Source organism: Schistocerca serialis, chromosome 2 (assembly GCF_023864345.2).
Source record: "Schistocerca serialis cubense isolate TAMUIC-IGC-003099 chromosome 2, iqSchSeri2.2, whole genome shotgun sequence".
Taxonomy (NCBI): Eukaryota; Metazoa; Arthropoda; class Insecta; order Orthoptera; family Acrididae; genus Schistocerca; species Schistocerca serialis.
This window is the reverse complement of record NC_064639.1, coordinates 1,037,814,705-1,037,835,796: the sequence shown is the minus strand read 5'-3', so window position 1 is coordinate 1,037,835,796 and position 21,092 is coordinate 1,037,814,705. Positions and strand designations below refer to the sequence as shown.

Genomic DNA, 21,092 nt, shown 5'->3' with positions numbered 1-21,092 from the left:
TCGTAATTATCACTCGTGACAGTGACTAGATTGGACTGTGCGGACGCTGATCACCGCGCACAAACCATTTATAAACGTGCATGGGGGCTTAATTATAATAATGCAAATAATTTTAGTCGCTGTATGTCCGGCTACGAAGTCTCGTAACCGGTTGGCCCTGGGTAGTTGTTAGTACGCAATCTGACTGCATAGAATAACAACAAAGAATGAAAGGAAATTTCCGTTAACACAACTAAGTCCCCAGCAACTATAAAAGCTACGAAACAACAAAGCACAAGTGTAACTGTTCTGAGTGTGGAAGTGTGATTCAACGTACACTTCTGGCACGGTTCTTCCTCGATACGACAAGATATTTTAAACACCATTTACACTGAAGTAATTAAAAAACCAGAAATACTGTAATTGCACATAGAAACCAGAATTACAGTCTGATACATGAACACAAGCCAGATGCTTTGTTGACTGAGCCTGTGACCAAGAGGCATTGTTATTTAGGAAATTTGAAATAATAAACCTTTTGTTACCTTCATATATATTGACGAAAAATACACTGTGATCATTGCAACATCCCCAATCAAACAGCATCTGCTGTCTCGCCCAACAGAACAACTGCACACGATATGCTCTCAACTAGTACTGCTATCGACATCCTCTCAACAAGCACTGCCCACGGCAACCTCAGAACTACTACTGCCCACGGCAACTTCTGAACTACAACTGCCAGTGGAGACGGCGGAAAAATACTCTTTGGCGCAATCTCTGGCGCTGTGACTCAGTGTAGCCACGTTTCACTACCTGCTACGGTCGTTCGCTGCAGCACGGGAATCCAGGATCCGTTCACCTTGAGGCTTTCTTCTTTCTTGTTGAAACTGCTGTAATGTTTGTGTATTTCTATAGCTTCTCTGAACAAGTGGGTGTAACGGCTCTTCTCTGCAGCAACATCCGTGTCGGCGAATTTTACTACGTGGTCGGTCTCACACACCGCATGCTCCACCATGGCAGATTTCTCCACCTGCTCCAACCTGCAATACCGCTTATGTTTGGTGATACTGGTGTTGCTTGATCGTCTAGTCACTTCAGCGTAGACGTTTCCACATGTAGGCGGTATACGGTATATCCCCGACATTGCAAGTAGATCCTTTTTCTCCTTTGCCGATCTGAGACAAATATCTGCGATCAAAGAATCTCAGATCGGGAAATTCATCAAACGTCGGCCAAAGAACTCGGCACAGAAGCTATCAGGCAATTCGTTAACAAGTGGCCACCAAGGCCTTAACAATCTTCTGTATTTGATTAGTCATTCAGAACCATTAAAAAGCTTAAGGTGCTAAAATTAAAAATCCAAAATCTAATTACTACTTTCGTTGACCGGAAAAGGCAAAGGTCATAATCGGAGACTCAAATCGGTTCGCAGTTTTAATTTCTATGGTCCACCAGAGTCAGCTAACAGTCAGCTATCTAGTAGAACGTCCAGTACAAATTCGTGTTGCATTATTTTGTTACTTGATGCTTAATTACTACAGACATTGAAATATTGCTTTCGCCATACACGAAGTGCGGTGAAAATATAACGTGTTACGTGGTAATGAACCGCCTGTAGAAAATTTGACATTATAAGCACAATCGGGTCCACTCTCATTTAAAAAATCATTGAAATATAGCATTGAAGGTGAAGCGTTATTAGTAGCTCCAAAAATTCTTCACCGTTACCAAGTGTTGAGTATATAAAGAAAATGAATAAACTACGAAGTTTGAAATTTACTTAGTCCGAAGCTGTTGGCTACGATATTGGAACATTATACAATAATTTCATGAAAGAAAGGATGAAAGCGTATAAATGTATCATAAATACAGTTACCTTCTTTGGGCAACAGAGAAAAAGGACGTCGCAAAACAAATTTTAAAACTGATGTGTGTGGAAGAATAATTAAAACGCATAGATGCAAGCTGCATAGAAAAAAGGACTGCCGGGAGCTTACCATCACGGACATAAAAAATAAAATTGTGCCGTGTTGAATGTGCGAAATTTTAAAGGTTGCAAATACTGTGGAAAACAGTTATTGTAATGAAAAAGTTGGTAAATTGGACAGCAGTTATAATACGTACTGTGTATTCGTTGATCTCATAATTTCATTTCTGCAGAAGTCATACATTTGGCTGAAGTCGTGCACAGTTTACGCTACGCGATGATTTCAATTAGTTTACTTTTGCAGTGACGTATTTGAACGCAAGGATATGCCTAGTAGCGCATGAGGAACCAAAGCAAATTATGTTATTTCCATGAGCGCTGCAGACGGGACCGCGAATTCCGTCACAAGACAGAGATAATAAAATGAGTGATAAAAGTATTCGTCGTCATACCAATATGTTATCCAAATAGCTAAGCATTGACCATTACTTCACAATAAGCGAAATTTTTGTCTCTTCAGTTTTCTTTTTAGTTTACCTTTCGCAATGCCTGTACAGTAGTTGGTAAATAATTAACGGCACAGGCATCCGCAAGAGGGAGAGAGGGGGCACTTAACGACCCCCCCCCCCCAACCGAAATCTGGAGTATAAAGTTTTTATTTACAAATCTACCTATAACAAATATTGAGTGGATACCTATCAGTTCTCTAGGACGTAATAAATTTTTGTGTCGCCTCTAAAATTTAGTCCTTTTGGAATGAGAAGCCTCGAAATTGACGTACTTATTTACATCAAAAACCGCGGTTTTAGATTCTTGCCTCCCCCATCCTGGATTAATTTCTGCGTGCGGCCATAAGTAACGTAATTTCTGCATGTTTTTTACTCGGAAAACATGGCTACTTTCGGCGCGCTAAAATTACGACTTGGACAGATTTGTGAAGCTATCAATATATTTCTTGTGCCTCAAGTTTATTACGCTTAACATGCTTAACGAATCCTGCTGTCTAAGTACATTCAGTACGACGAGAAATGCTAAATGATTGCAGTTTACTTCAGCCACGTAACGTTTATGACGGCAGAGTGGGGTCGAGGTGGTGTGGGCAGTAGAGAGCTGACGTCATGCCCGTACGTGTCTTGTGACGCAACACGACGAACCTGCCTCGCATAGTATGCCGCGCGATGACACCCCGTCCAGTGGGCGCTGCCAGCAGTGCAGCCACGTGCCGCAGCAAGTGGTTCCTATGTCCGCCGAGAGATGGCGGGAGGTGTCGCTGGCAGCACCAGACCCGCACTGCCGCGTGCTGGAGTAGATGCCTTTTTTTTCTGTAAAGTAAACTTTTGAAGACGGGAAAAATGCTTTGAGATTGAAACAATGCTTCTGAATTGTCTCTTGACGAAGACAGCATACAATCCAAAACAAGTTAGGCCCCACAAAGATCAGAGCTGGAGGCAAATTTCCTTGTACAACGTCAAAAGTTGGAAAAAATTCTTTTGAGTATTAGGCTGTGTCGTTCTGTGCCAACAAAACAGTTTTAAAGTAAAATCGAAGTTCCGACCGACTTTTCTAATAGTCTTCTTCAACACGACAAAACTGAAGCGTTCTGATGACGTTCCGTATCAATATGCATTCGACAGCATGCATACCTAATATGTTATCCACAGCAAATAGCTCTAATTTCTAGATGTTTTCCTAAGATCACGATCTCGAACAACCTTGAAAATTTTCGTCATATCTTTACCTGTTTCCGAGATACAGAGGTTCAAAGTCACCCTACTTGTAGACTTAGAATACGCACGTAACGTACAGTGTGAGGCGAAAACATAGTTCACAAAGTGACGTAGCACGGAGAAATACGCTGTTAAGTATCCCCATATCATCTGGAAACACCATGTGGTACTGCAGCACATGCGAAATTTTTTTGCACGTAAAATCTGGTCTGTGTTGTAAAATTAGTTTTGCGTTATTCCAGTTTCATATAAGTAAGCTATCTTAATTTTTCTGACCAATACATTTCTTTTCACATGAGTTAGATGCCCTGCTGCAGCTATGAAAGAAAGAAACCAGCGGAAAAATGCTGCTATTGGAGCACAAAAAAGCTAATATGCTACTGACTGAAGGAATGACTGAAATGTGGGCTACCGGGTGCCTCATTCTAATTTCTCCAGCACCTTTACAAAATTTTCCAAAAATTCTGGCTTGTGAACGTATTTAAGCTTTTTCATGCTGGGAGAAAAGACCGTGGCTGTGGCAAAAAGACTGAAAAGTAATAAATACTGGAAGATAGTGGTTGTGTCGTAGAGGGAATGAGACAATGGCAATGTGAAAGAGAGGGACACAGTCTCAATTGAACATAGTTGGCAGTGACAGAACAGTGCTAGGAATAGAGTGAATAAGACATTCTCAAGGGGGAGGAGGAGGAGGAATAAACAAAAAGAGAAAGTGGAAGTGGGTGAGAGACAATCTACGATAATGAAACGAGGAAGAGAAAGTGAGAACAGAGAGCTGAAATAGTATGAAAGGAATGATATAGTAGTAGTAAGATAGAGCAAGAGGTAGGCAGTGATAGTGACAGGAGAATGTAGTAGTAGGATAGAATGAAGGGGACTGTGGATGCGACATCGGAGACAATGACAGACACAAAGCCATCATGACAGTGAGTTTAGTTGAGTGAGTGGTCAGAAAAGGCAACTGCAAGTGGATGGGTATGAGCGACTTAAAATGATGAAGTAGTGAGTGTAAGTGAGTTACAGTTAGGGGACCTTACGGGAGTTTAAGGTGAGTTGCTTGTTAAAAAGGACGAATATGTTCGCATGTCAAAATTTTTGGGAAAACTTCTGAAGGTTCAGAGGTAAGTAAAATAAGGCAGCTGGTATACCACTTTTCAATCAGTCTTTTCAACAGACACGAACATATTCGCATTTTTGTGCCTCGATAGGAGCATTTTTCCGCTGGTATACGGTGTAGAGGGTATATCATAATTAACAGCTTCAACTGACAATGGTTCAAATGGCTCTGAGCACTATGGGATTTAACATCTGAAGTCATCAGTCACGTAGAACTATTTAAACCTGACTAACCTAAGGACATCACACACATCCATGCCCGAGGCAGGATTCGAACCTGCGACCGTAGCGGTCGCGCGGTTCCAGACTGAAGCGCCCAGAACAGCTCGGCCACAACGGCCGGCGTCAACTGACAGTGTGCGATAATGAGCATAAAAACTTTCCAGTAAATACGGCTCCGCAAATGAGCTGGTTACGAGATAACTGCGAATATGTCATTAAAAGCCGGCAGTGACTTCATTACGTCATATTCTCCTAGTTAGCGCAATGGATGAGTGTGCGAAAGGTAAACTTTTCTATCAAGTCCTTATTTGATTGGGCTCAAATGTCACCCATGGACCATGGGTAAGGACTTTGATTGATGCATGAGCTAGCACCGGCACATTTTGCTGCTGCTATGAGACTGTACACCGCCCTGTAAGTGGCCGCTCTGGGTTTTTATTTCTGGATTTATCTCAAAAGACTATCGCTACCGACGATACGGTTGAAATGGAGCTGCAGACAGTGTCTTGTCAAGTTTTACCAGATGATCCGCGACTGTCTGAAATAATTCTTCCGTCACTGCGTAGACGAATTCGCTATTGCATGCAAAAGGTAGTATTTTTGTTTTTTACTTTTTTTAGCTTTGGGCACCAGTAGTTACAGAAGTAGCATGTTAACATAACTGCAATGTCCTCAGTAGAACAATATACGAGGGTTATTCCAAAAGTAAGGTCCGGTTATAAAAAAAAAATCAAAACTAAAGTGTTTTTTCAAAACAATTGTTTTATTTACATTCCTTACATCTTTATCTATTTTTCTACATAACTTCCATACTTATTTAAACATTTGTCACATCGTTCAACAAGCTTTTGAATGCCCATGTTATAGAAATCGGCCGCCTGTGACGATAACCAGTCCTTAACTGCTTCTTTCACTTCATCATCTGTGTCGAAGCGCTTGCCGCCGAGAAACTCCTTTAAGTAACGGAACAGGTGGAAATCACTTGGCGCCAGGTCCGGACTGTAAGGAGGATGGTCCATCTGTTCCCATCCAAATTTCTTGATCAGAGCTTGCGTTTCATTTGCAGTGTGGGGTCTGGCATTGTCATGCAACAACAAGATTCCAGACGACAAAAGACCACGTCGCTTATTCTGGATTTATCCGTCGAAGTTTAGTCAGGGTAGCGCAGTAGGCGGCTTTATTAATCGTTGTTCCTCTCTCCATAAAGTCGACTAACAATACTCCACGTCTATCCCAGAACACAGTCGCCATAACCTTACGTGTTGAGATTGTCTGCTTTGCCTTGACCTTGACTGGCGATGACGTGTGACGTCATTGCATTGACTGACGTTTAGACTCTGGAGTGATGTGAGAAACCCATGTCTCATCCCCTGTGACAACATTGTCTAAAAGACTGTCACCTTCCTTATGATATCGCTCCAAAAAATCAAGAGCAAAAGCCATTCTTTTCATTCGTTGGGGCTCAGTAAGCAGCCTGGGAACCCAACGGGCACACAATTTGTGAAACTTCAAATGTTCAGACACAATTCTGTACAAAGTTGTTCTACTCACATTCGGAAAATGCATGTCTACGTCTGTAATAGTGAATCGGCGATCTTCACGAATTTTTTTGTCAACCGCATTGACCAAATCGTCTGAAATCACTGATGGTCGGCCACACCGTGGTTCATCGTGCACATTATCCCGTCCTTCATTAAAAGCTCGCACCCACTTGCGCACTTTACTGTCGCTCATTATGTTAGGACCGTACACTTCAGTAATCTGCCGATGGATTTCCGCCGCTGAATTGTTTCTTGCAGACAAAAACCGTATCACTGCCATTACTTCACAATCGGCGGGCTGATCAATTGTCTTAAACATTGTAAAGTGACACTGTGAATTACACTCAGCAACAGTAACAAAGCAAATGGCGGCGTTTGACGCGCAAGGCTTGCCGGGAGTCGGCGCGCATGCGTGTTTTGTCATTGGCGCCAAATTTCAATAGTTATGGCGAATCGGACCTTACTTTTGGAATAACCCTCGCATAAAAAATTCGATGTACAAACATAAGTTCTTAATGTAAAATAAAAACACTAAAAGACGAAATCCGGACAGCCAGCAATAGTTAAAACCGTGCCAGGTTAACATTAGTGCAATATTCACAACAGAACAATGGTAATAGTGTGAAGTACAAAGATAAGTTCGTAATATATTTTTTTTTAAAAAAAAGGAAAACATAAAATTACGACCCAGGTTTCGAACTGGCCCGATTTCGGAGGAGAAATTATAATTCAAAGCTGAATAACGGCGTTGTTTACAAAGGAAAGTTAATATCATAAAGTGAAAACACACACAGATGTCCCTGTTTTCGAACCGGGCTTGTTCCTTGGAAGGAAAAGATCCACGTAGTATAAAGGTCAAAGCTGCATACCGGCGTCTTTTAAATATTTCGCGAGCATATAATACCTGTATACTTGTATGTCGAACCGGTAAAGTAGAGCAGTTATACTTGTGTGGAGGTGGTAGGCCCTCGGAAACAATTTTTTTTTTTACGAAACCGTCTGTGAGGCGGAGTACTCGGCACACGCCCATATAACGTGATTCAGATCCGCCACCGCTGCTACGTCCTGATCAGTGTCCAGAAGCCACGAATTTCAAACAGTATAGGTGGTCGGGGTAACACCCGTGTCCCAGCCTCATGCCAACGAGAGGTGTCTCATGACGTCTACTAAACTTACCAAAAGGGAGTAAGACACATGAAACATCTCCTAATCTCCTATAACGTGTAAGAATGTACAGTAAATTGTAACGTGTAACTTGCTGAAGCAGTATTGTGTTCTAACGTCGGCGAAGGGTGAAATTCGGATCCAAATTAACAGTGATTTTTTTTTCCCGGAAAGTTTACATTTCAGACCAACTGTAGCCATATATTGGCAATTATCTCGAACTGGTCATTTCCGGAACTACGTTAACTCGTACGTTTCTGCTTGCATCAACACGTAATTTCACCCGCGTCAGCTTTCGCTGTTAATTATCATGAACTCTGAACATGGGATTGCTGAGAACTAATGAGGATCCCCCCCATATTCGGTGAATAGGAAAGCCCATTACCGAACCCTACACTTTTATCCTCCTAACGAGACCCGGCACAAAGTAGGTTGGAATGTCGACTTTCTTTGACGGTTGTTTCCGGTGCTACAAAATGACGCGCCCGATTACACAAGAGGACTTTATTCAAATAGACACTTACCGTGGAAGTCCAAAGACTCGAAGTCTGATGTGCCTTCCGTGATACTTCAGCAGGAGTTCGCAGACACACAACAGACAACAGCAATCTGAATTAATGGCTTAGTAAAATATTTAAGCGTTAAACACCAGTTCCTACAAAGTTGATATGAAAACATTTCTGTACGTGTACACTTCTCCATAAAACAGCAACTAACTGCAGTGACTTCGAACTGACTCCCTTTCGGACCAAAATAAATCACGTAACAATAAGGAATACTCCCTCAATTATTGTTCATTCGGTCACAGTTCCTGCTAATAACTACAACTAGTACAAGGTGACTGATAGCGGTTCCTATTAAACCTGTTTATAACACTTCCGGCCAAGCCCTGCGTATACCTTAAATTTGGGCGAAATGTGTGAAGACATATTAGGTGCGGCCTCCTTTTTAGATTATGCGCCGGGCCAGTAGGCGGTAGTTTCCTAGCGAGCTAATATGCGGGCTTGCGCTTGCTTTGTACGTGAAACTCAAAGTAGGCATTACAGTTGTAACAAAGAGCTACAGTGGAATTACTGTCAGTAGGGCTACAAACTGTTATAGTAATGTGGGTGGCGAAGCAGAAAACTAGGTTCTATACCGTCTGTTAAAGATTCTGACAGCTCCATTACCTAATGGACAGAGTGCTTACACACCTCTGTGCTGTTGGTGACCGAGCGAATGGTTAGCACACTGGACTCGAATTCTGGAGGACGACGATAGAATCCGGCTATCCTGTTTTAGGTTTTCCTCGATTTTCCTAAATCGTTTCAGGCAAATTCCGGGACGGTTACTTTGAGAGGGCACGGCCGACATCCATCCTCATTATTCCTTAACGCGTTGGGAACGACGACCTCGGTTTTTGGTCCCCTCTCCAAATCAGCTATCTGCTAGTGATCTTCTGCATCTACATCTACATGGATACTCTGCAAATCACATTCTAGTGCCTGGCAGAGGGTTCATCGAACCATCTTCACAATTCCGCGGAAAGAATGAATACCTATATCTTTCCGTACGAGCTCTGATTTCCTTTACCTTATCGTGGTGATCGTTCCTCCCTATGTAGGTCAGTGTCAACAAAATATTTTTGCATTCGGAGGAGAAAGCTGGTGATTGGAATTTCGTGAGAAGATTCCGTCCCAACGAAAAATGTCTTTCTTTTAATGATTTCCAGCCCAAATCAGTATCATTTCTGTGACACTCTCTCCCATATTTCACGATAATACAAAACGTGCTGTCTTACTTTGAACTTTTTCGATGTACTCTGTCAGTCCTATCTGGCAAGGATCCCACACCGCGCAGCAGTAGTCTAAAAGAGGATGGACAAGCGTAGTGTAAGCAGTCTCCTTAGTAAGTCTGTTACATTTTCTAAGTGCCCTGCCAATAAAACACAGTCTTTGGTTAGCCTTCCCCACAGCATTTTCTAATTGTTCCTTCCAGTTTAAGTAGTTCGTAATTGTAGTTCCTAGGTATTTAGTTGAATTTACAACTAAGAATTCTCATACATTCTACAGGAACCATATTTTTTGGAATTTAGTAAGTAGGGCCTGTTGGAGCTGCGGAAAGAGTGCAAAACGGCAATCCGAAGTATGCGGAAAATGTTCTATCTTTTATTTTCAGTTTTTACGTTACTTACCCAAAAATAAACCGAAATAATGTTAAATATATTTGTACTTATATTAATATTTTCGTAAAAGGCATGGAAGGCATGAAATCGAGAGACAAAGCAGAATTGGGAATTAAAAATAATTTTCTAGGAAGGGATTGTAAGCCATAAGCGAGAATTTCATGTATAAAATTAGATATTTTCATTATTTTAGAGGTAATGATTTACGTGTACTGGGGGTGATATTTATCGTACAAATAGAGGAAGCAAAAATTTTCCCGGCAACTTGCATACGCCTAATTTTTACAATTGCACGTTTGTTTTAAAGTTTGTGTTGAAAAACGTAATTGGCTTACATTCAAAAAGGTTCTCTCACGTGTAACGCAACATGCTGCCAAACACCGGCGAGGATAACTGGAATATATTTTCATGCTGTCTTCTCGGGAAGTGATTTTTTTCGTCTCTCAGAGACAAGAGTAGTTCTGCAGTTATCCAAATTCTTTACCTGATGTTAAAAGCGGACATCATAGGTCTGCATTAACATTTTTCGGAGACGAGAGAGAGAAAGAAAGAGAGAAAGAGAGAGAGAGAGAGAGAGAGAGAGAGAGAGAGAGAAACAGAAACACTGTAATGCTGCACGATGGCAGTCCTTTTTGACCTTGAAAATTGTCGTCGTGTATTTGTAGATTTGACTTTCCAGGAGTCACTTAACGCGAAAAATTTGTTGTCCTGCACGCACGGTTTCACAGCATCAGTCACAACATTTTTGTGTAACGCGCTTATAAATTTCCCCGCTGTTGAGGAAGTAATGACGGCATTCCTACACTATGTGATCAAAAGTATCCGGACACCTGGCTGAAAATGACTTAAAAGTTCGTGGCGCCTTCCATCGGTAATGATGGAATTCAGTATGGTGTTGGCCCACCCTTAGCCTTGATGACAGCTTCCACTCTCGCAGGCATAAGTTCAGTCAGGTGCTGGTTTCTTGGGGAATGGCAGCCCATTTTTCACGGAGTGCTATACTGAGGAGAGGTATCGATGTCGGTCGGTGAGGCCTGGCACGAATTTGGCGTTCCTAAACATCCCAAAGGTGCTCTTTCGGATTCGGGACAGGACTCCGTGCAGGCAAGACCATTACAGGGATGTTACTGTCGTGTAACCAATCCGCCACAGGCTGTGCATTATGAACAGGTGCTCTATCGTGTTGTAAGATGCAATTGCCACACCCGAATTGCTTTTCAACGGTGGGAAGTAAGAATGTGCTTAAAACATTAATGTAGGCCTGGGCTGTAATAGAGCCACGAACAACAGGGGGGTGCAAGCCCTCTCCATGAAAAACACGACCACACTATAACACCACCGCCTCCGAATTTTAGTGTTGGCACTACACACGTTGCCAGATGACGTTCACAGGCCATTCACTATACCCATACCCACACCCTGCCATCGGATCGCCACATTGTGTACCGTGATTCGGTACTCCACACAACGTTTTTCCACTGTTCAGTCGTTCAATGTTTACGCTTCTTACACAAAGCGAAGGATGATCGGCGTGATATGTGGCTTACGGGCAGCCGCTCGACCATGAAATAAAAGTTCTCTCACATCCCGCCTAACTGTCACAGTACTTGCAGTGGACCCTGGTGCAGTTTGGAATTCCTGTGTGATGTTCTGGATAGATGTCTGCCTATTACACATTACGACCCTCTTCAACTGTCGGCGGTCTGTCAGTCAACAGACGAGGTCGGCCTGTATGCCTTTGTGCTGTAAGTGTCCCTCACGTTTCCACTTCACTTCCACATCGGAAACAGTGGACCTACTGATTTTTAGGAGTGTGAAAATCTCGCGTACAGACGTATGACACAAGTGACACCCAGCCACCAGACCACGTTCGAAGTCCTTGAGTTCCGCGGAGAGCCCTACTCTGCTCTTTCACGTTGTCTAATAACTACTGAGGTCGCTGATATGGAGTACCTGGCAGTAGGTGGCAGCACAATGCACTTAATATGAAAAACGTATGTTTTTGGGGTGTCCGGATACCTTTGATTACATGATGTTCGTCTGTATGCGAGATTTCTACACTTTAGACGAAATTTATGCGCCGATAAACAGATCGAAACGTGTAGTCAACTACTACCTCCGTCATACCTTGACGAGAAATCTTGCCGAGAACCCGAGAAAATTCCAGTCCTACTAAAATCACTAAGCGACTCAAAGGCTACAATCCAGTCACATACCGACCAGCCTGGTGTGGCAGTTAACAAGCTTCCGTCCAGGCCTTCGAGGCACAAGGGATGTCTGCCGACCGCCATGTCATCCTCCACTTTAAGGCGATAGGCAGATGAGGTACTGGGGGCATGCGGTTAGCACGGCTCTCCCGGCCGTTTGCAGGCTTTCCACACCATGGAGCAGCTACTACTGTCATGTAGCTTCTCATTCGGCATCACGAGGCTGCACCCTGTACCAGTTATCGCACCAAGAAAAAAATCCTTGGCTGTATCAGGAATCGAACCCAGGGCGTCTGCATCGCAGCCTTCTACTCTGACCATTCAGCTATGTAGCAATAAAAGACATCAAAAGAAATGGTTAAAATTTAAATTTCGCGTTTTAAAAAATAATTCACGCAGGTGGATCGTACAAAGATACTGTCGTTTGACTGTCACACAGAAGTCCGCACGGAGGACATAAAATAGGCATCCTTTGCGGTGAGAAGCAACTGAAGGGGTTGGAAATAAATAACTCGAATAGGTCCGTATAGAATACCGGTTCAGTTTTACAGAGACTTCGCTTCGACATTGGCCCCCTCAGCTTACATTTAGCGCGAATGACTCCCCCCATCGCGAAATCCCAAGAACGAATCGCAGGTGACTCTTCTATATAAGAAGGATGAAACAACAGAGCCGCAAAATTACGGACCAGTATTTTATTGTATGGAACTGGGGACGTAGAAACGACTGAGAGGCTTCGTCCCCGCCGTAGCCCTCAGTGATACAAAACTCCACAACAGGCTACAGCAGTCCACTCACCCCACCGCCGCCCCAAACCGAACCCAGGGTTAAGATCGGTAGAAGGGAAGGCAAATGGTCGACTTCAGTTTATTGGAAGACTTCCAGGAAAGGGTAACTCCTACACAGGGAGACCGCGACCCATTCTTGATTAGTGCTAGTGTGTTTGGAACCCGCACTAGGTTGGATTACACGAAGGCATTGAAGGAGTTCAGAGGCATGCTGTTACATTTGTTACAGCAGGTCCAACTATTACGGAGATACTTCGTGAACTCAAATGGGAATCCCTGAAGGGGGTGAGAAAACGACGTTTCTGCGAAGTAGTATTGAGATAATTTAGCGAAATGACTTTTGCGGCTGGATTGTGAACGATTCTACTGCCGCAAACATACGTTACTCATTAGGACCGCGAAGACAGACAGCAGTTTTCGTTCGCTCCATTTGCGAGTGGACCAGTAAAGGGAATGACTGCTAGTGGTACAGGGTAGCCTCCGCCATGTACCGTATAATTCACTACTGGCCATTAAAATTGCTACACCACGAAGATGACGTGCTACAGACGCGAAATTTAACCGACAGGAAGAAGATGCTGTGATATGCAAATGATTAGCTTTTCAGAGCATTCACACAAGGCTGGCGCCGGTGGCGACACCTACAACGTGCTGACATGAGGAAAGTCTCCAACCGATTTCTCATACACAAACAGCAGTTGACCGGCGTTGCCTGGTGAAACGTTGTTGTGATGCCTCGTGTAAGGAGGAAAAATGCGTACCATCACGTTTCCGACTTTGATAAGTGTCGGATTGTAGCCTATCGCGATTGCGGTTTATCGTATCGCGACATTGCTGCTCGCGTTGGTCGAGATCCAATGACTGTTAGCAGAATATGGAATCGGTGGGTTCAGCAGGGTAATACGGAACGCCGTGCTGGATCCCAACGGCCTCGTACCACTAGCAGTCGAGATGACAGGCATCTTATCCGCAAGGCTGTAACAGATCGTGCAGCCACGTCTCGATCTCTGAGTCAACAGATGGGGACGTTCGCAAGACAACAACCATCTGCATGAACAGTTCGACGACGTTTGCAGCAGCATGGACTATCAGCTCGGAGGCATGGCTGCGGTTACCCTTGACGCTGCATCACACAGGAGCGCCTGCGATGGTGTACTCAACGACGAACCTGGGTGCACGAATAGCAAAACGTCATTTTTTTCGGAAGAATCCAGGTTCTGTTTACAGCATCATGATGGTCACATCCGTGTTTGGTGACATCGCAGTGAACGCACATTGGAAGCGTGTATTCGTCATCGCCATACTGGCGTATCACCCGTCGTGATGGTATGGGGTGCCATTGGTTACATGTCTCGGTCACCTCTTGTTCACATTGACGGCACTTTGAACAGTGGACGTTACATTTCAGATGTGTTACGACCCGTCGCTCTACCCTTCATTCGATACCTGGGAAACCCTACATTTCAGCAGGATAATGCACGATCGCATGTTGCAGGTCCTGTACGGGCCTTTCTGGATATAGAAAATGTTCGACTGCTGCCCTGGCCAGCACATTCTCCAGATCTCTGGCCAATTGAAAACGTCTGGTCAATGGTGTCCGAGCAACTGGCTCGTCACAATACACCAGTCACTACTCTTGATGAACTGTGGTATCGCATTGGAGGTGCATGGGCAGCTGTACCTGTACACGCCATCCAAGCTCTGTTTGACTCAATGTCCTGGCGTATCAAGGCCGTTATTACTACGGCCAGAGGTGATTGTTCTGGGTTCTGATTTCTCAGGATCTATGCACCCAAATTGCGTGAAAATGTAATCACATTCCAGTTGTAGTATAATATATTTGTCCAGTGAATACCCGTTTATCATCTGCATTTCTTCTTGGTGTAGCAATTTTAATGGCGGATCTTGTATGTAGATGTAGAGGTGTAGATGTCTGAATTTACAAGCAGCTAGAGAAGTAAGCAGCAGCAGCAGCAGCAGCATCTGCTACAGTACATAAGCCAGTGTTGATAGCACTGACTCGGCATGTCTGCGTGTGTTGCAGCGGATGCTGAAGACGCGGCGGCACGCGCTCACAAGGAAGTACCGCACCATCCACGGTCCGCACAACCGCAACCAGTAGCGAGCTTGGATCTACAGTCTACAGCAGTCTACATTCTGCAGGCGCCAGCCGCGACCGCGGTCTCTCTGACGTCACTGCAGTCGCCACCCGTCATGCCTTAGCCGTGCTCACTTTTATACTCTTGTTGACATTTTTACATTGTTACTTAATTTATATTAACACGTTTGATGATATTGTTCCTCTCTGGTTGAAAAATAAATATTTATGTTTGTACTCACTTCTACTGCTACCAATCCTTCCTAGTCGTCATCTTGATCTCGTGAACAATGTTGCGACTTACGGCGTTGTTCTTGAACCAGCTGTGGAAAATGCCTGAATGTATGATTAGGCATTCTCATTGCGCAGTGATGTATCGAACTAGTCCACGATCATTAACGTTACCTTAAGCAGTTGACATTAAGTTGAACTTCGGCTAATGACAGTGGCAAAAATGTATGACACTTGCTTAAATAGAGTTTGGATTTCCAGCTGAGTCAAAATTTGCATACCTGTACATGGACCCGTCCGTGCCAAGAGCACGATTATGTGACAGTTGATCATTTCAAAGGGATTGTCTATCTCCTAACAGAAGTCTTCCGAAACCTTGATCTAAATTCATATTCCACAATTCATCTTTCTCTGTGTGATGGAGGGTGCTTCTGGTACAACCGTCACTGACTGCCATTCGTGTTCCAGTCAGAATGGTGCGCACGAATGACAACTGTCCACAAATCTCCAAATCAGCTCAAATTTTTATTATTTCCACGCTTGGGCACTTCTAGTAGTATGTGAGAAAGTAATGTTAAGCACCAATCTTCTTGGAATGTACGATCTCGGAATTTTCGCAATTTACCTCTTCGTGAGGCGCAACACCTTGTGTACATCCTCTTTTTAATCCTATTTGGTGAGGGTAACAGACTGACGAACAATACACAAGAAAAGTATTACGCGAATACGAACTGGCGTCATTTGTTTGTAACAGACGAAAATCTTTGCTAGACTGGGACTCGAAGCCGGCCCGGCACAGATTTTCATCTGTCACTAATAGCTAACGTCAATACACATTCACGAAATGCGAATCGATTTCGTAATATTTACCATGTAATAGCAATATTCGATTCTTCAGACAAGAATGTACGTCTGAAGGACATTCTAATGTGAAGAAACACACACACACACACACACACACACACACTCACACTCAGACTCACACTCTCTCTCTCTCTCTCTCTCTCTCTCTCTCTCTCTCTCTTTCTCTCTCACTGTATAAACACATTGTAACCATCAATGATGGACACAAGAATAGGCCAAACGAAGGTTTCGTTAAGTACTTCACGAGTGTTTCACTGCATCTTAGTCTGGCCCCACATTTTGTGCAACTGGTGTTGTGTGGTTGTTCGACTTCAGGGCACTTCAGACACAGTTATTTTTATGGTTGTGACTATTTGCTGTGATTTCCAGTCGTGTAACCTAATATTACGGATCTTTCAGCATATTAATCAGTACCACCTTAAATATACTTACATGGAGGTCGACCGCCAGTCCCTCACTAATTGACGTCTGCATGCCTTTCTGCATTTAGCAGTAATTTCCAGGTGATTCACCGTCCCACTGCACGAACACGTCTGCCTTTCTTACACAGTAGCACTTTCGAGAACACGGAGTGTTTACACGGTGTTGGATGATTTTTCAAAGATATTTTTTCACTAAAAAGAAACATAAATACATGGTGTTACCACTACCTCAAAGCGGAGAGTTGGAAATTTGTACACTCCATCTTTGTGATATGATGGACGTACTTCTATTACAGTCAATGAAACAGAATGGGCATATGATTGGCGAGTCTGTACAATCCAAATTCCTAGGTGGTAAGCTGTCATGGAAAACTCATGTTCAGGATCTTCTTCAAAAACTGAATTCTGCTATATTTACCATTAGAACAGTAACTGTAATAGGTGATAGCCCGACACGAAAATTAATCTACTTTACTCATTTTCATTCACTTAAGGCATACAGCATTAAATGCTGAGGTAACTCTTTCCATTCAAAATGGGCTTGTTTTGCTCGGAAACAGTTAGTTCAAGGAGTGTGTGGCGTAAGTTTGCGAATCTCTTGTCGACCCGAGCTCATGAGTCTGGGAATTCTGAAACTGATCTCAGTATGTATATTTTCTTTAATGTCCTTTGTCATGAACAATATGAGCTTATTCCCAAGAATCGGCAGATTTCACTCAGTTAATAGTAGGCAGAAACAGAAGCTGCATTTGGATCGCTGGCCTTGTCTTTTTTGCATTAAGGCTTGCAGTATTCTGCGACATCCATTTACCTTAGGTTACCACAAGAATTAAAGATTTTCAGCATTAATCTTCGTATTTCCACGTTCAGTATGGAGAATTCCTCTTGGCACACTCTTTTTCTTAGTTTCTCTTTATAGTATAGTGGTTGGCATTCCTAGCTGCTGATTCACACAGTGACTGAATCCATGGTCGCCATCTCAGAGCTTTTGTTGTCCTGTGGGAAAGAAAGGAATTTGGGACTCCAATCCTCGTCAGATCAAACGAGATAATGTTGCAAATTTTTATAACACTTGAATAGGCACTTTTCTTATTTTAAAAAGCGCTGCCGGATTCTGCCGCCAAAGCCATTACCCAGTGGTATCTTACAAGTATCGAAAAACAAAGTACAATGGAATTGGTGAAACAGGAAAATATAGTAATGAGAAACAACAACAACAACAAGCATAATACATATATGTTGGGAAAACGACTCTTCCACAGACGTCATAAAAGAAACAAAATAAGAAATATGTGGATACGTCTGTTATAAAAATTATGTATGTCACATAAATTAAATAATGTTTTAGTAACGTACATCTATGTTTTATAGCAGACGAATGCACACGACCTTATTTTGTTGTGTGACCAGTCGCAGCTCTGGCTCTGACCGTGACCGTGACTGCACGAGTGCCGCCGATCTAGGGAGTCGCCCTCGATCTGCCATTGGTCTTATCAATAAGGATGGAGCAATGGGCAGAGGTCCGGGTCACTCGGCTGCCCTTGGGATGTGAAAGAATGGAGCGGTCAGTTCTTTACTGACTAGAAAGAGGAACTTCGGGTCTGGCCTTGGCGCTGGTGACATCGGTATCTGCTGGCTGCGTTCTCAACTGGAACAGCCAACTGCCGTCCAATGTTGAGTCCTCTGCAGAGCGATTCCCGCGTCGTACTTCATAGCAACCAGGAAAATGTCATAACTATGCTCGTATTACGCTGAAGTTTATGGTGAGTATAGCTGTCAGCTCCTGCGTGTTAGAACAACCGCGAGTTCAGATTCATTATAGGATTCACTGTCCCACGTTCATATGCGCATTCCAGATACATGGGCTTCTTCTGTTCTCTACTCTATCAATCACTGAAAGTGATGTGTGATGCGGTTTGAGATAAATTGCACGTAGTCAGATGCTTGATTATTAAGCAACTACCTGATAAATTCTGGATTGCCGGGGTATTCATTTTGCCAATTTTCTGTTAGAAACGGAAAAATTAATTGTTTTTGTAATGAAATATCAAAAAAGTCCATTTCAGTGTGCGTGTCGTCAGAAAAAGACACGGCCAGGGCAAAAGCAACACAGGCGCAAAGATGCAAGCTGGTGCCCAGTGCCATGGAGACTCGCCACTTGGCGCGAGTTTCACCAGCGCCACGGGCGGCGCTGAGGATGAAGACATCGACTTCGCCTCGGCCAATTGCCAGCCGAGAACAATACGCCAATGATCGGACGACAAAGGACAGAAGCCTACTCGGGAGACAAGACAGAAGAACAGCTCTCGTCTTCTTGGTTACGGACCATCGTCCATGGCTGACAGGAAACGTCGTTTAATGATTCGTAGAAGGGTATACATGCCGACGTCGCAAGCTGAACAGATAGAGAAAGTGTATGAGGATATTGAAAGGGTAATGCAGCATGTAAAGGGGGACTAAAATCTAATAGTCATGGGCGACTGGAATGCAGTTGTAGGGGAAGGAGTAGAAGAAAAGGTTACTGGAGAATATGGGCTTGGGACAAGGAATGAAAGAGGAGAAAGACTAATTGAGTTCTGTAACAAGCTTCAGCTAGTAATAGCGAATACCCTGTTCAAGAAACACAAGAGGAGGAGGTATACTTGGAAAAGGCCGGGAGATACGGGAAGATTTCAATTAGATTACATCATGGTCAGACAGAGATTCCGAAATCAGATACTGGATTGTAAGGCGTACTCAGGAGCAGATATAGACTCAGATCACAATATAGTAGTGATGAAGAGTAGGCTGAAGTTCAAGACATTAGTCAGGAAGAATCAATACGCAAAGAAGTGGGATACGGAAGTACTAAGGAATGACGAGATACGTTTGAAGTTCTCTAACGCTATAGATACAACAATAAGGGATAGCGCAGTAGGCAGTACAGTTGAAGAGGAATGGACATCTCTAAAAAGGGCCATCACAGAAGTTGGGAAGGAAAACATAGGTACAAAGAAGGTAGCTGCGAAGAAACCATGGGTAACAGAAGAAATACCTCAGTTGATTGATGAAAGGAGGAAGTACAAACATGTTCCGGGAAAATCAGGAATACAGAAATACAAGTCGCTGAGGAATTGAATAAATAGGAAGTGCAGGGAAGCTAAGACGAAACGGCTGCAGGAAAAATGTGAAGACATCGAAAAAGATATGATTGTCGGAAGGACAGACTCAGCATACAGTCAAAACAACCTTTGGTGACATTAAAAGCAACGGTGGTAACATTAAGAGTGCAACGGGAATTCCACTGTTAAATGCAGAGGAGAGAGCAGATAGGTGGAAAGAATACATTGAAAGCCTCTGAGGGTGAAGATTTGTCTGATGTGATAGAAGAAGAAACAGGACTCGATTTAGAAGAGATAGGAAATCCAGTATTAGCATCGGAATTTAAAAGAGTTTTGGAGGACTTACGGTCAAATAAGGCAGAAGGGATAGATAACATTCCATCAGAATTTCTAAAATCATTGGGGGAAGTGGCAACAAAACGACTATTCACGTTGGTGTGTAGAATATATGAGTCTGTCGATATACCATCTGACTTTCGGAAAAGCATCATCCACACAATTCGGAAGGCGGCAAGAGCTGACAAGTGCGAGAATTATCGCACAATCAGCTTAACAGCTCTTGCATCGAAGCTGCTTACAGGAATAATATACAGAAGAATGGAAAAGAAAATTGAGAATGTGCTAGGTGACGATCAGTTTGGCTTTAGGAAAAGTAAAGGGACGAGAGAGGCAATTCTGACGTTACGGCTAATAATGGAAGCAAGGCTAAAGAAAAATCAAGACACTTTCATAGGATTTGTCGACCTGGAAAAAGCGTTCGACAATATAAAATGGTGCAAGCTGTTCGAGATTGTGAAAAAAGTAGGGGTAAGCTATAGGGAGAGACGGGTCATATACAATATGTACAACAACCAAGAGGGAATAATAAGAGTGGACGATCAAGAACGAAGTGCCCGTATTAAGAAGGGTGTAAGACAAGGCTGTAGCCTTTCGCCCCTACTCTTCAATCTGTACATCGAGGAAGCAATGATGGAAATAAAAGAAAGGTTCAGGAGTGGGATTAAATTACAAGGTGAATGGATATCAATGATACGATTCACTGATGACATTGTTATCCTCAGTGAAAGTGAAGAAGAATTAAATGATCTGCTGAACGGAATGAACAGTGTAATGCGTACACAGTATGGTTTGAGAGTAAATCGGATAAAGACGAAGGTAATGAGAAGTAGTAGAAATGAGAACAGCGAGAAACTTAATATCAGGATTGATGGTCACGAAGTCAATGAAGTTAAGGAATTCTGCTACCTAGGCAGTAAAATAGCCAATGACGGACGGAGCAAGGAGGGCATCAAAAGCAGACTCGCTATGGCAAAAAAGGCATTTCTGGCCAAGAGAAGTCTACTAATATCAAATACCGGCCTTAATTTGAGGAAGAAATTTCTGAGGATGTACGTCTGGATTACAGCATTGTATGGTAGTGAAACATGGACTGTGGGAAAAGCGGAACAGAAAAGAATCGAAGCATTTGAGATGTGGTGCTACAGACGAATGTTGAAAATTAGGTGGACTGATAAGGTAAGGAATGAGGAGGTTCTACG

General features: G+C 43.2%; 1 protein-coding gene across 2 annotated transcripts in view; it reads left to right on the top strand.

Annotated features, from left to right (window-relative positions):
* LOC126458459 (anoctamin-10) overlaps positions 1-15,173 on the top strand; it is a 317,839-nt gene extending 302,666 nt beyond the window's left edge. For both annotated transcript variants that reach the window (XM_050095530.1, XM_050095529.1), the window contains one exon: positions 14,883-15,173. In XM_050095530.1, coding sequence (XP_049951487.1) covers positions 14,883-14,960 — 78 coding nt within the window. In that variant the 3' untranslated portion in view covers positions 14,961-15,173. The remainder of the gene's footprint in view (positions 1-14,882) is intronic.
* Positions 15,174-21,092: the final 5,919 nt, after the last annotated feature.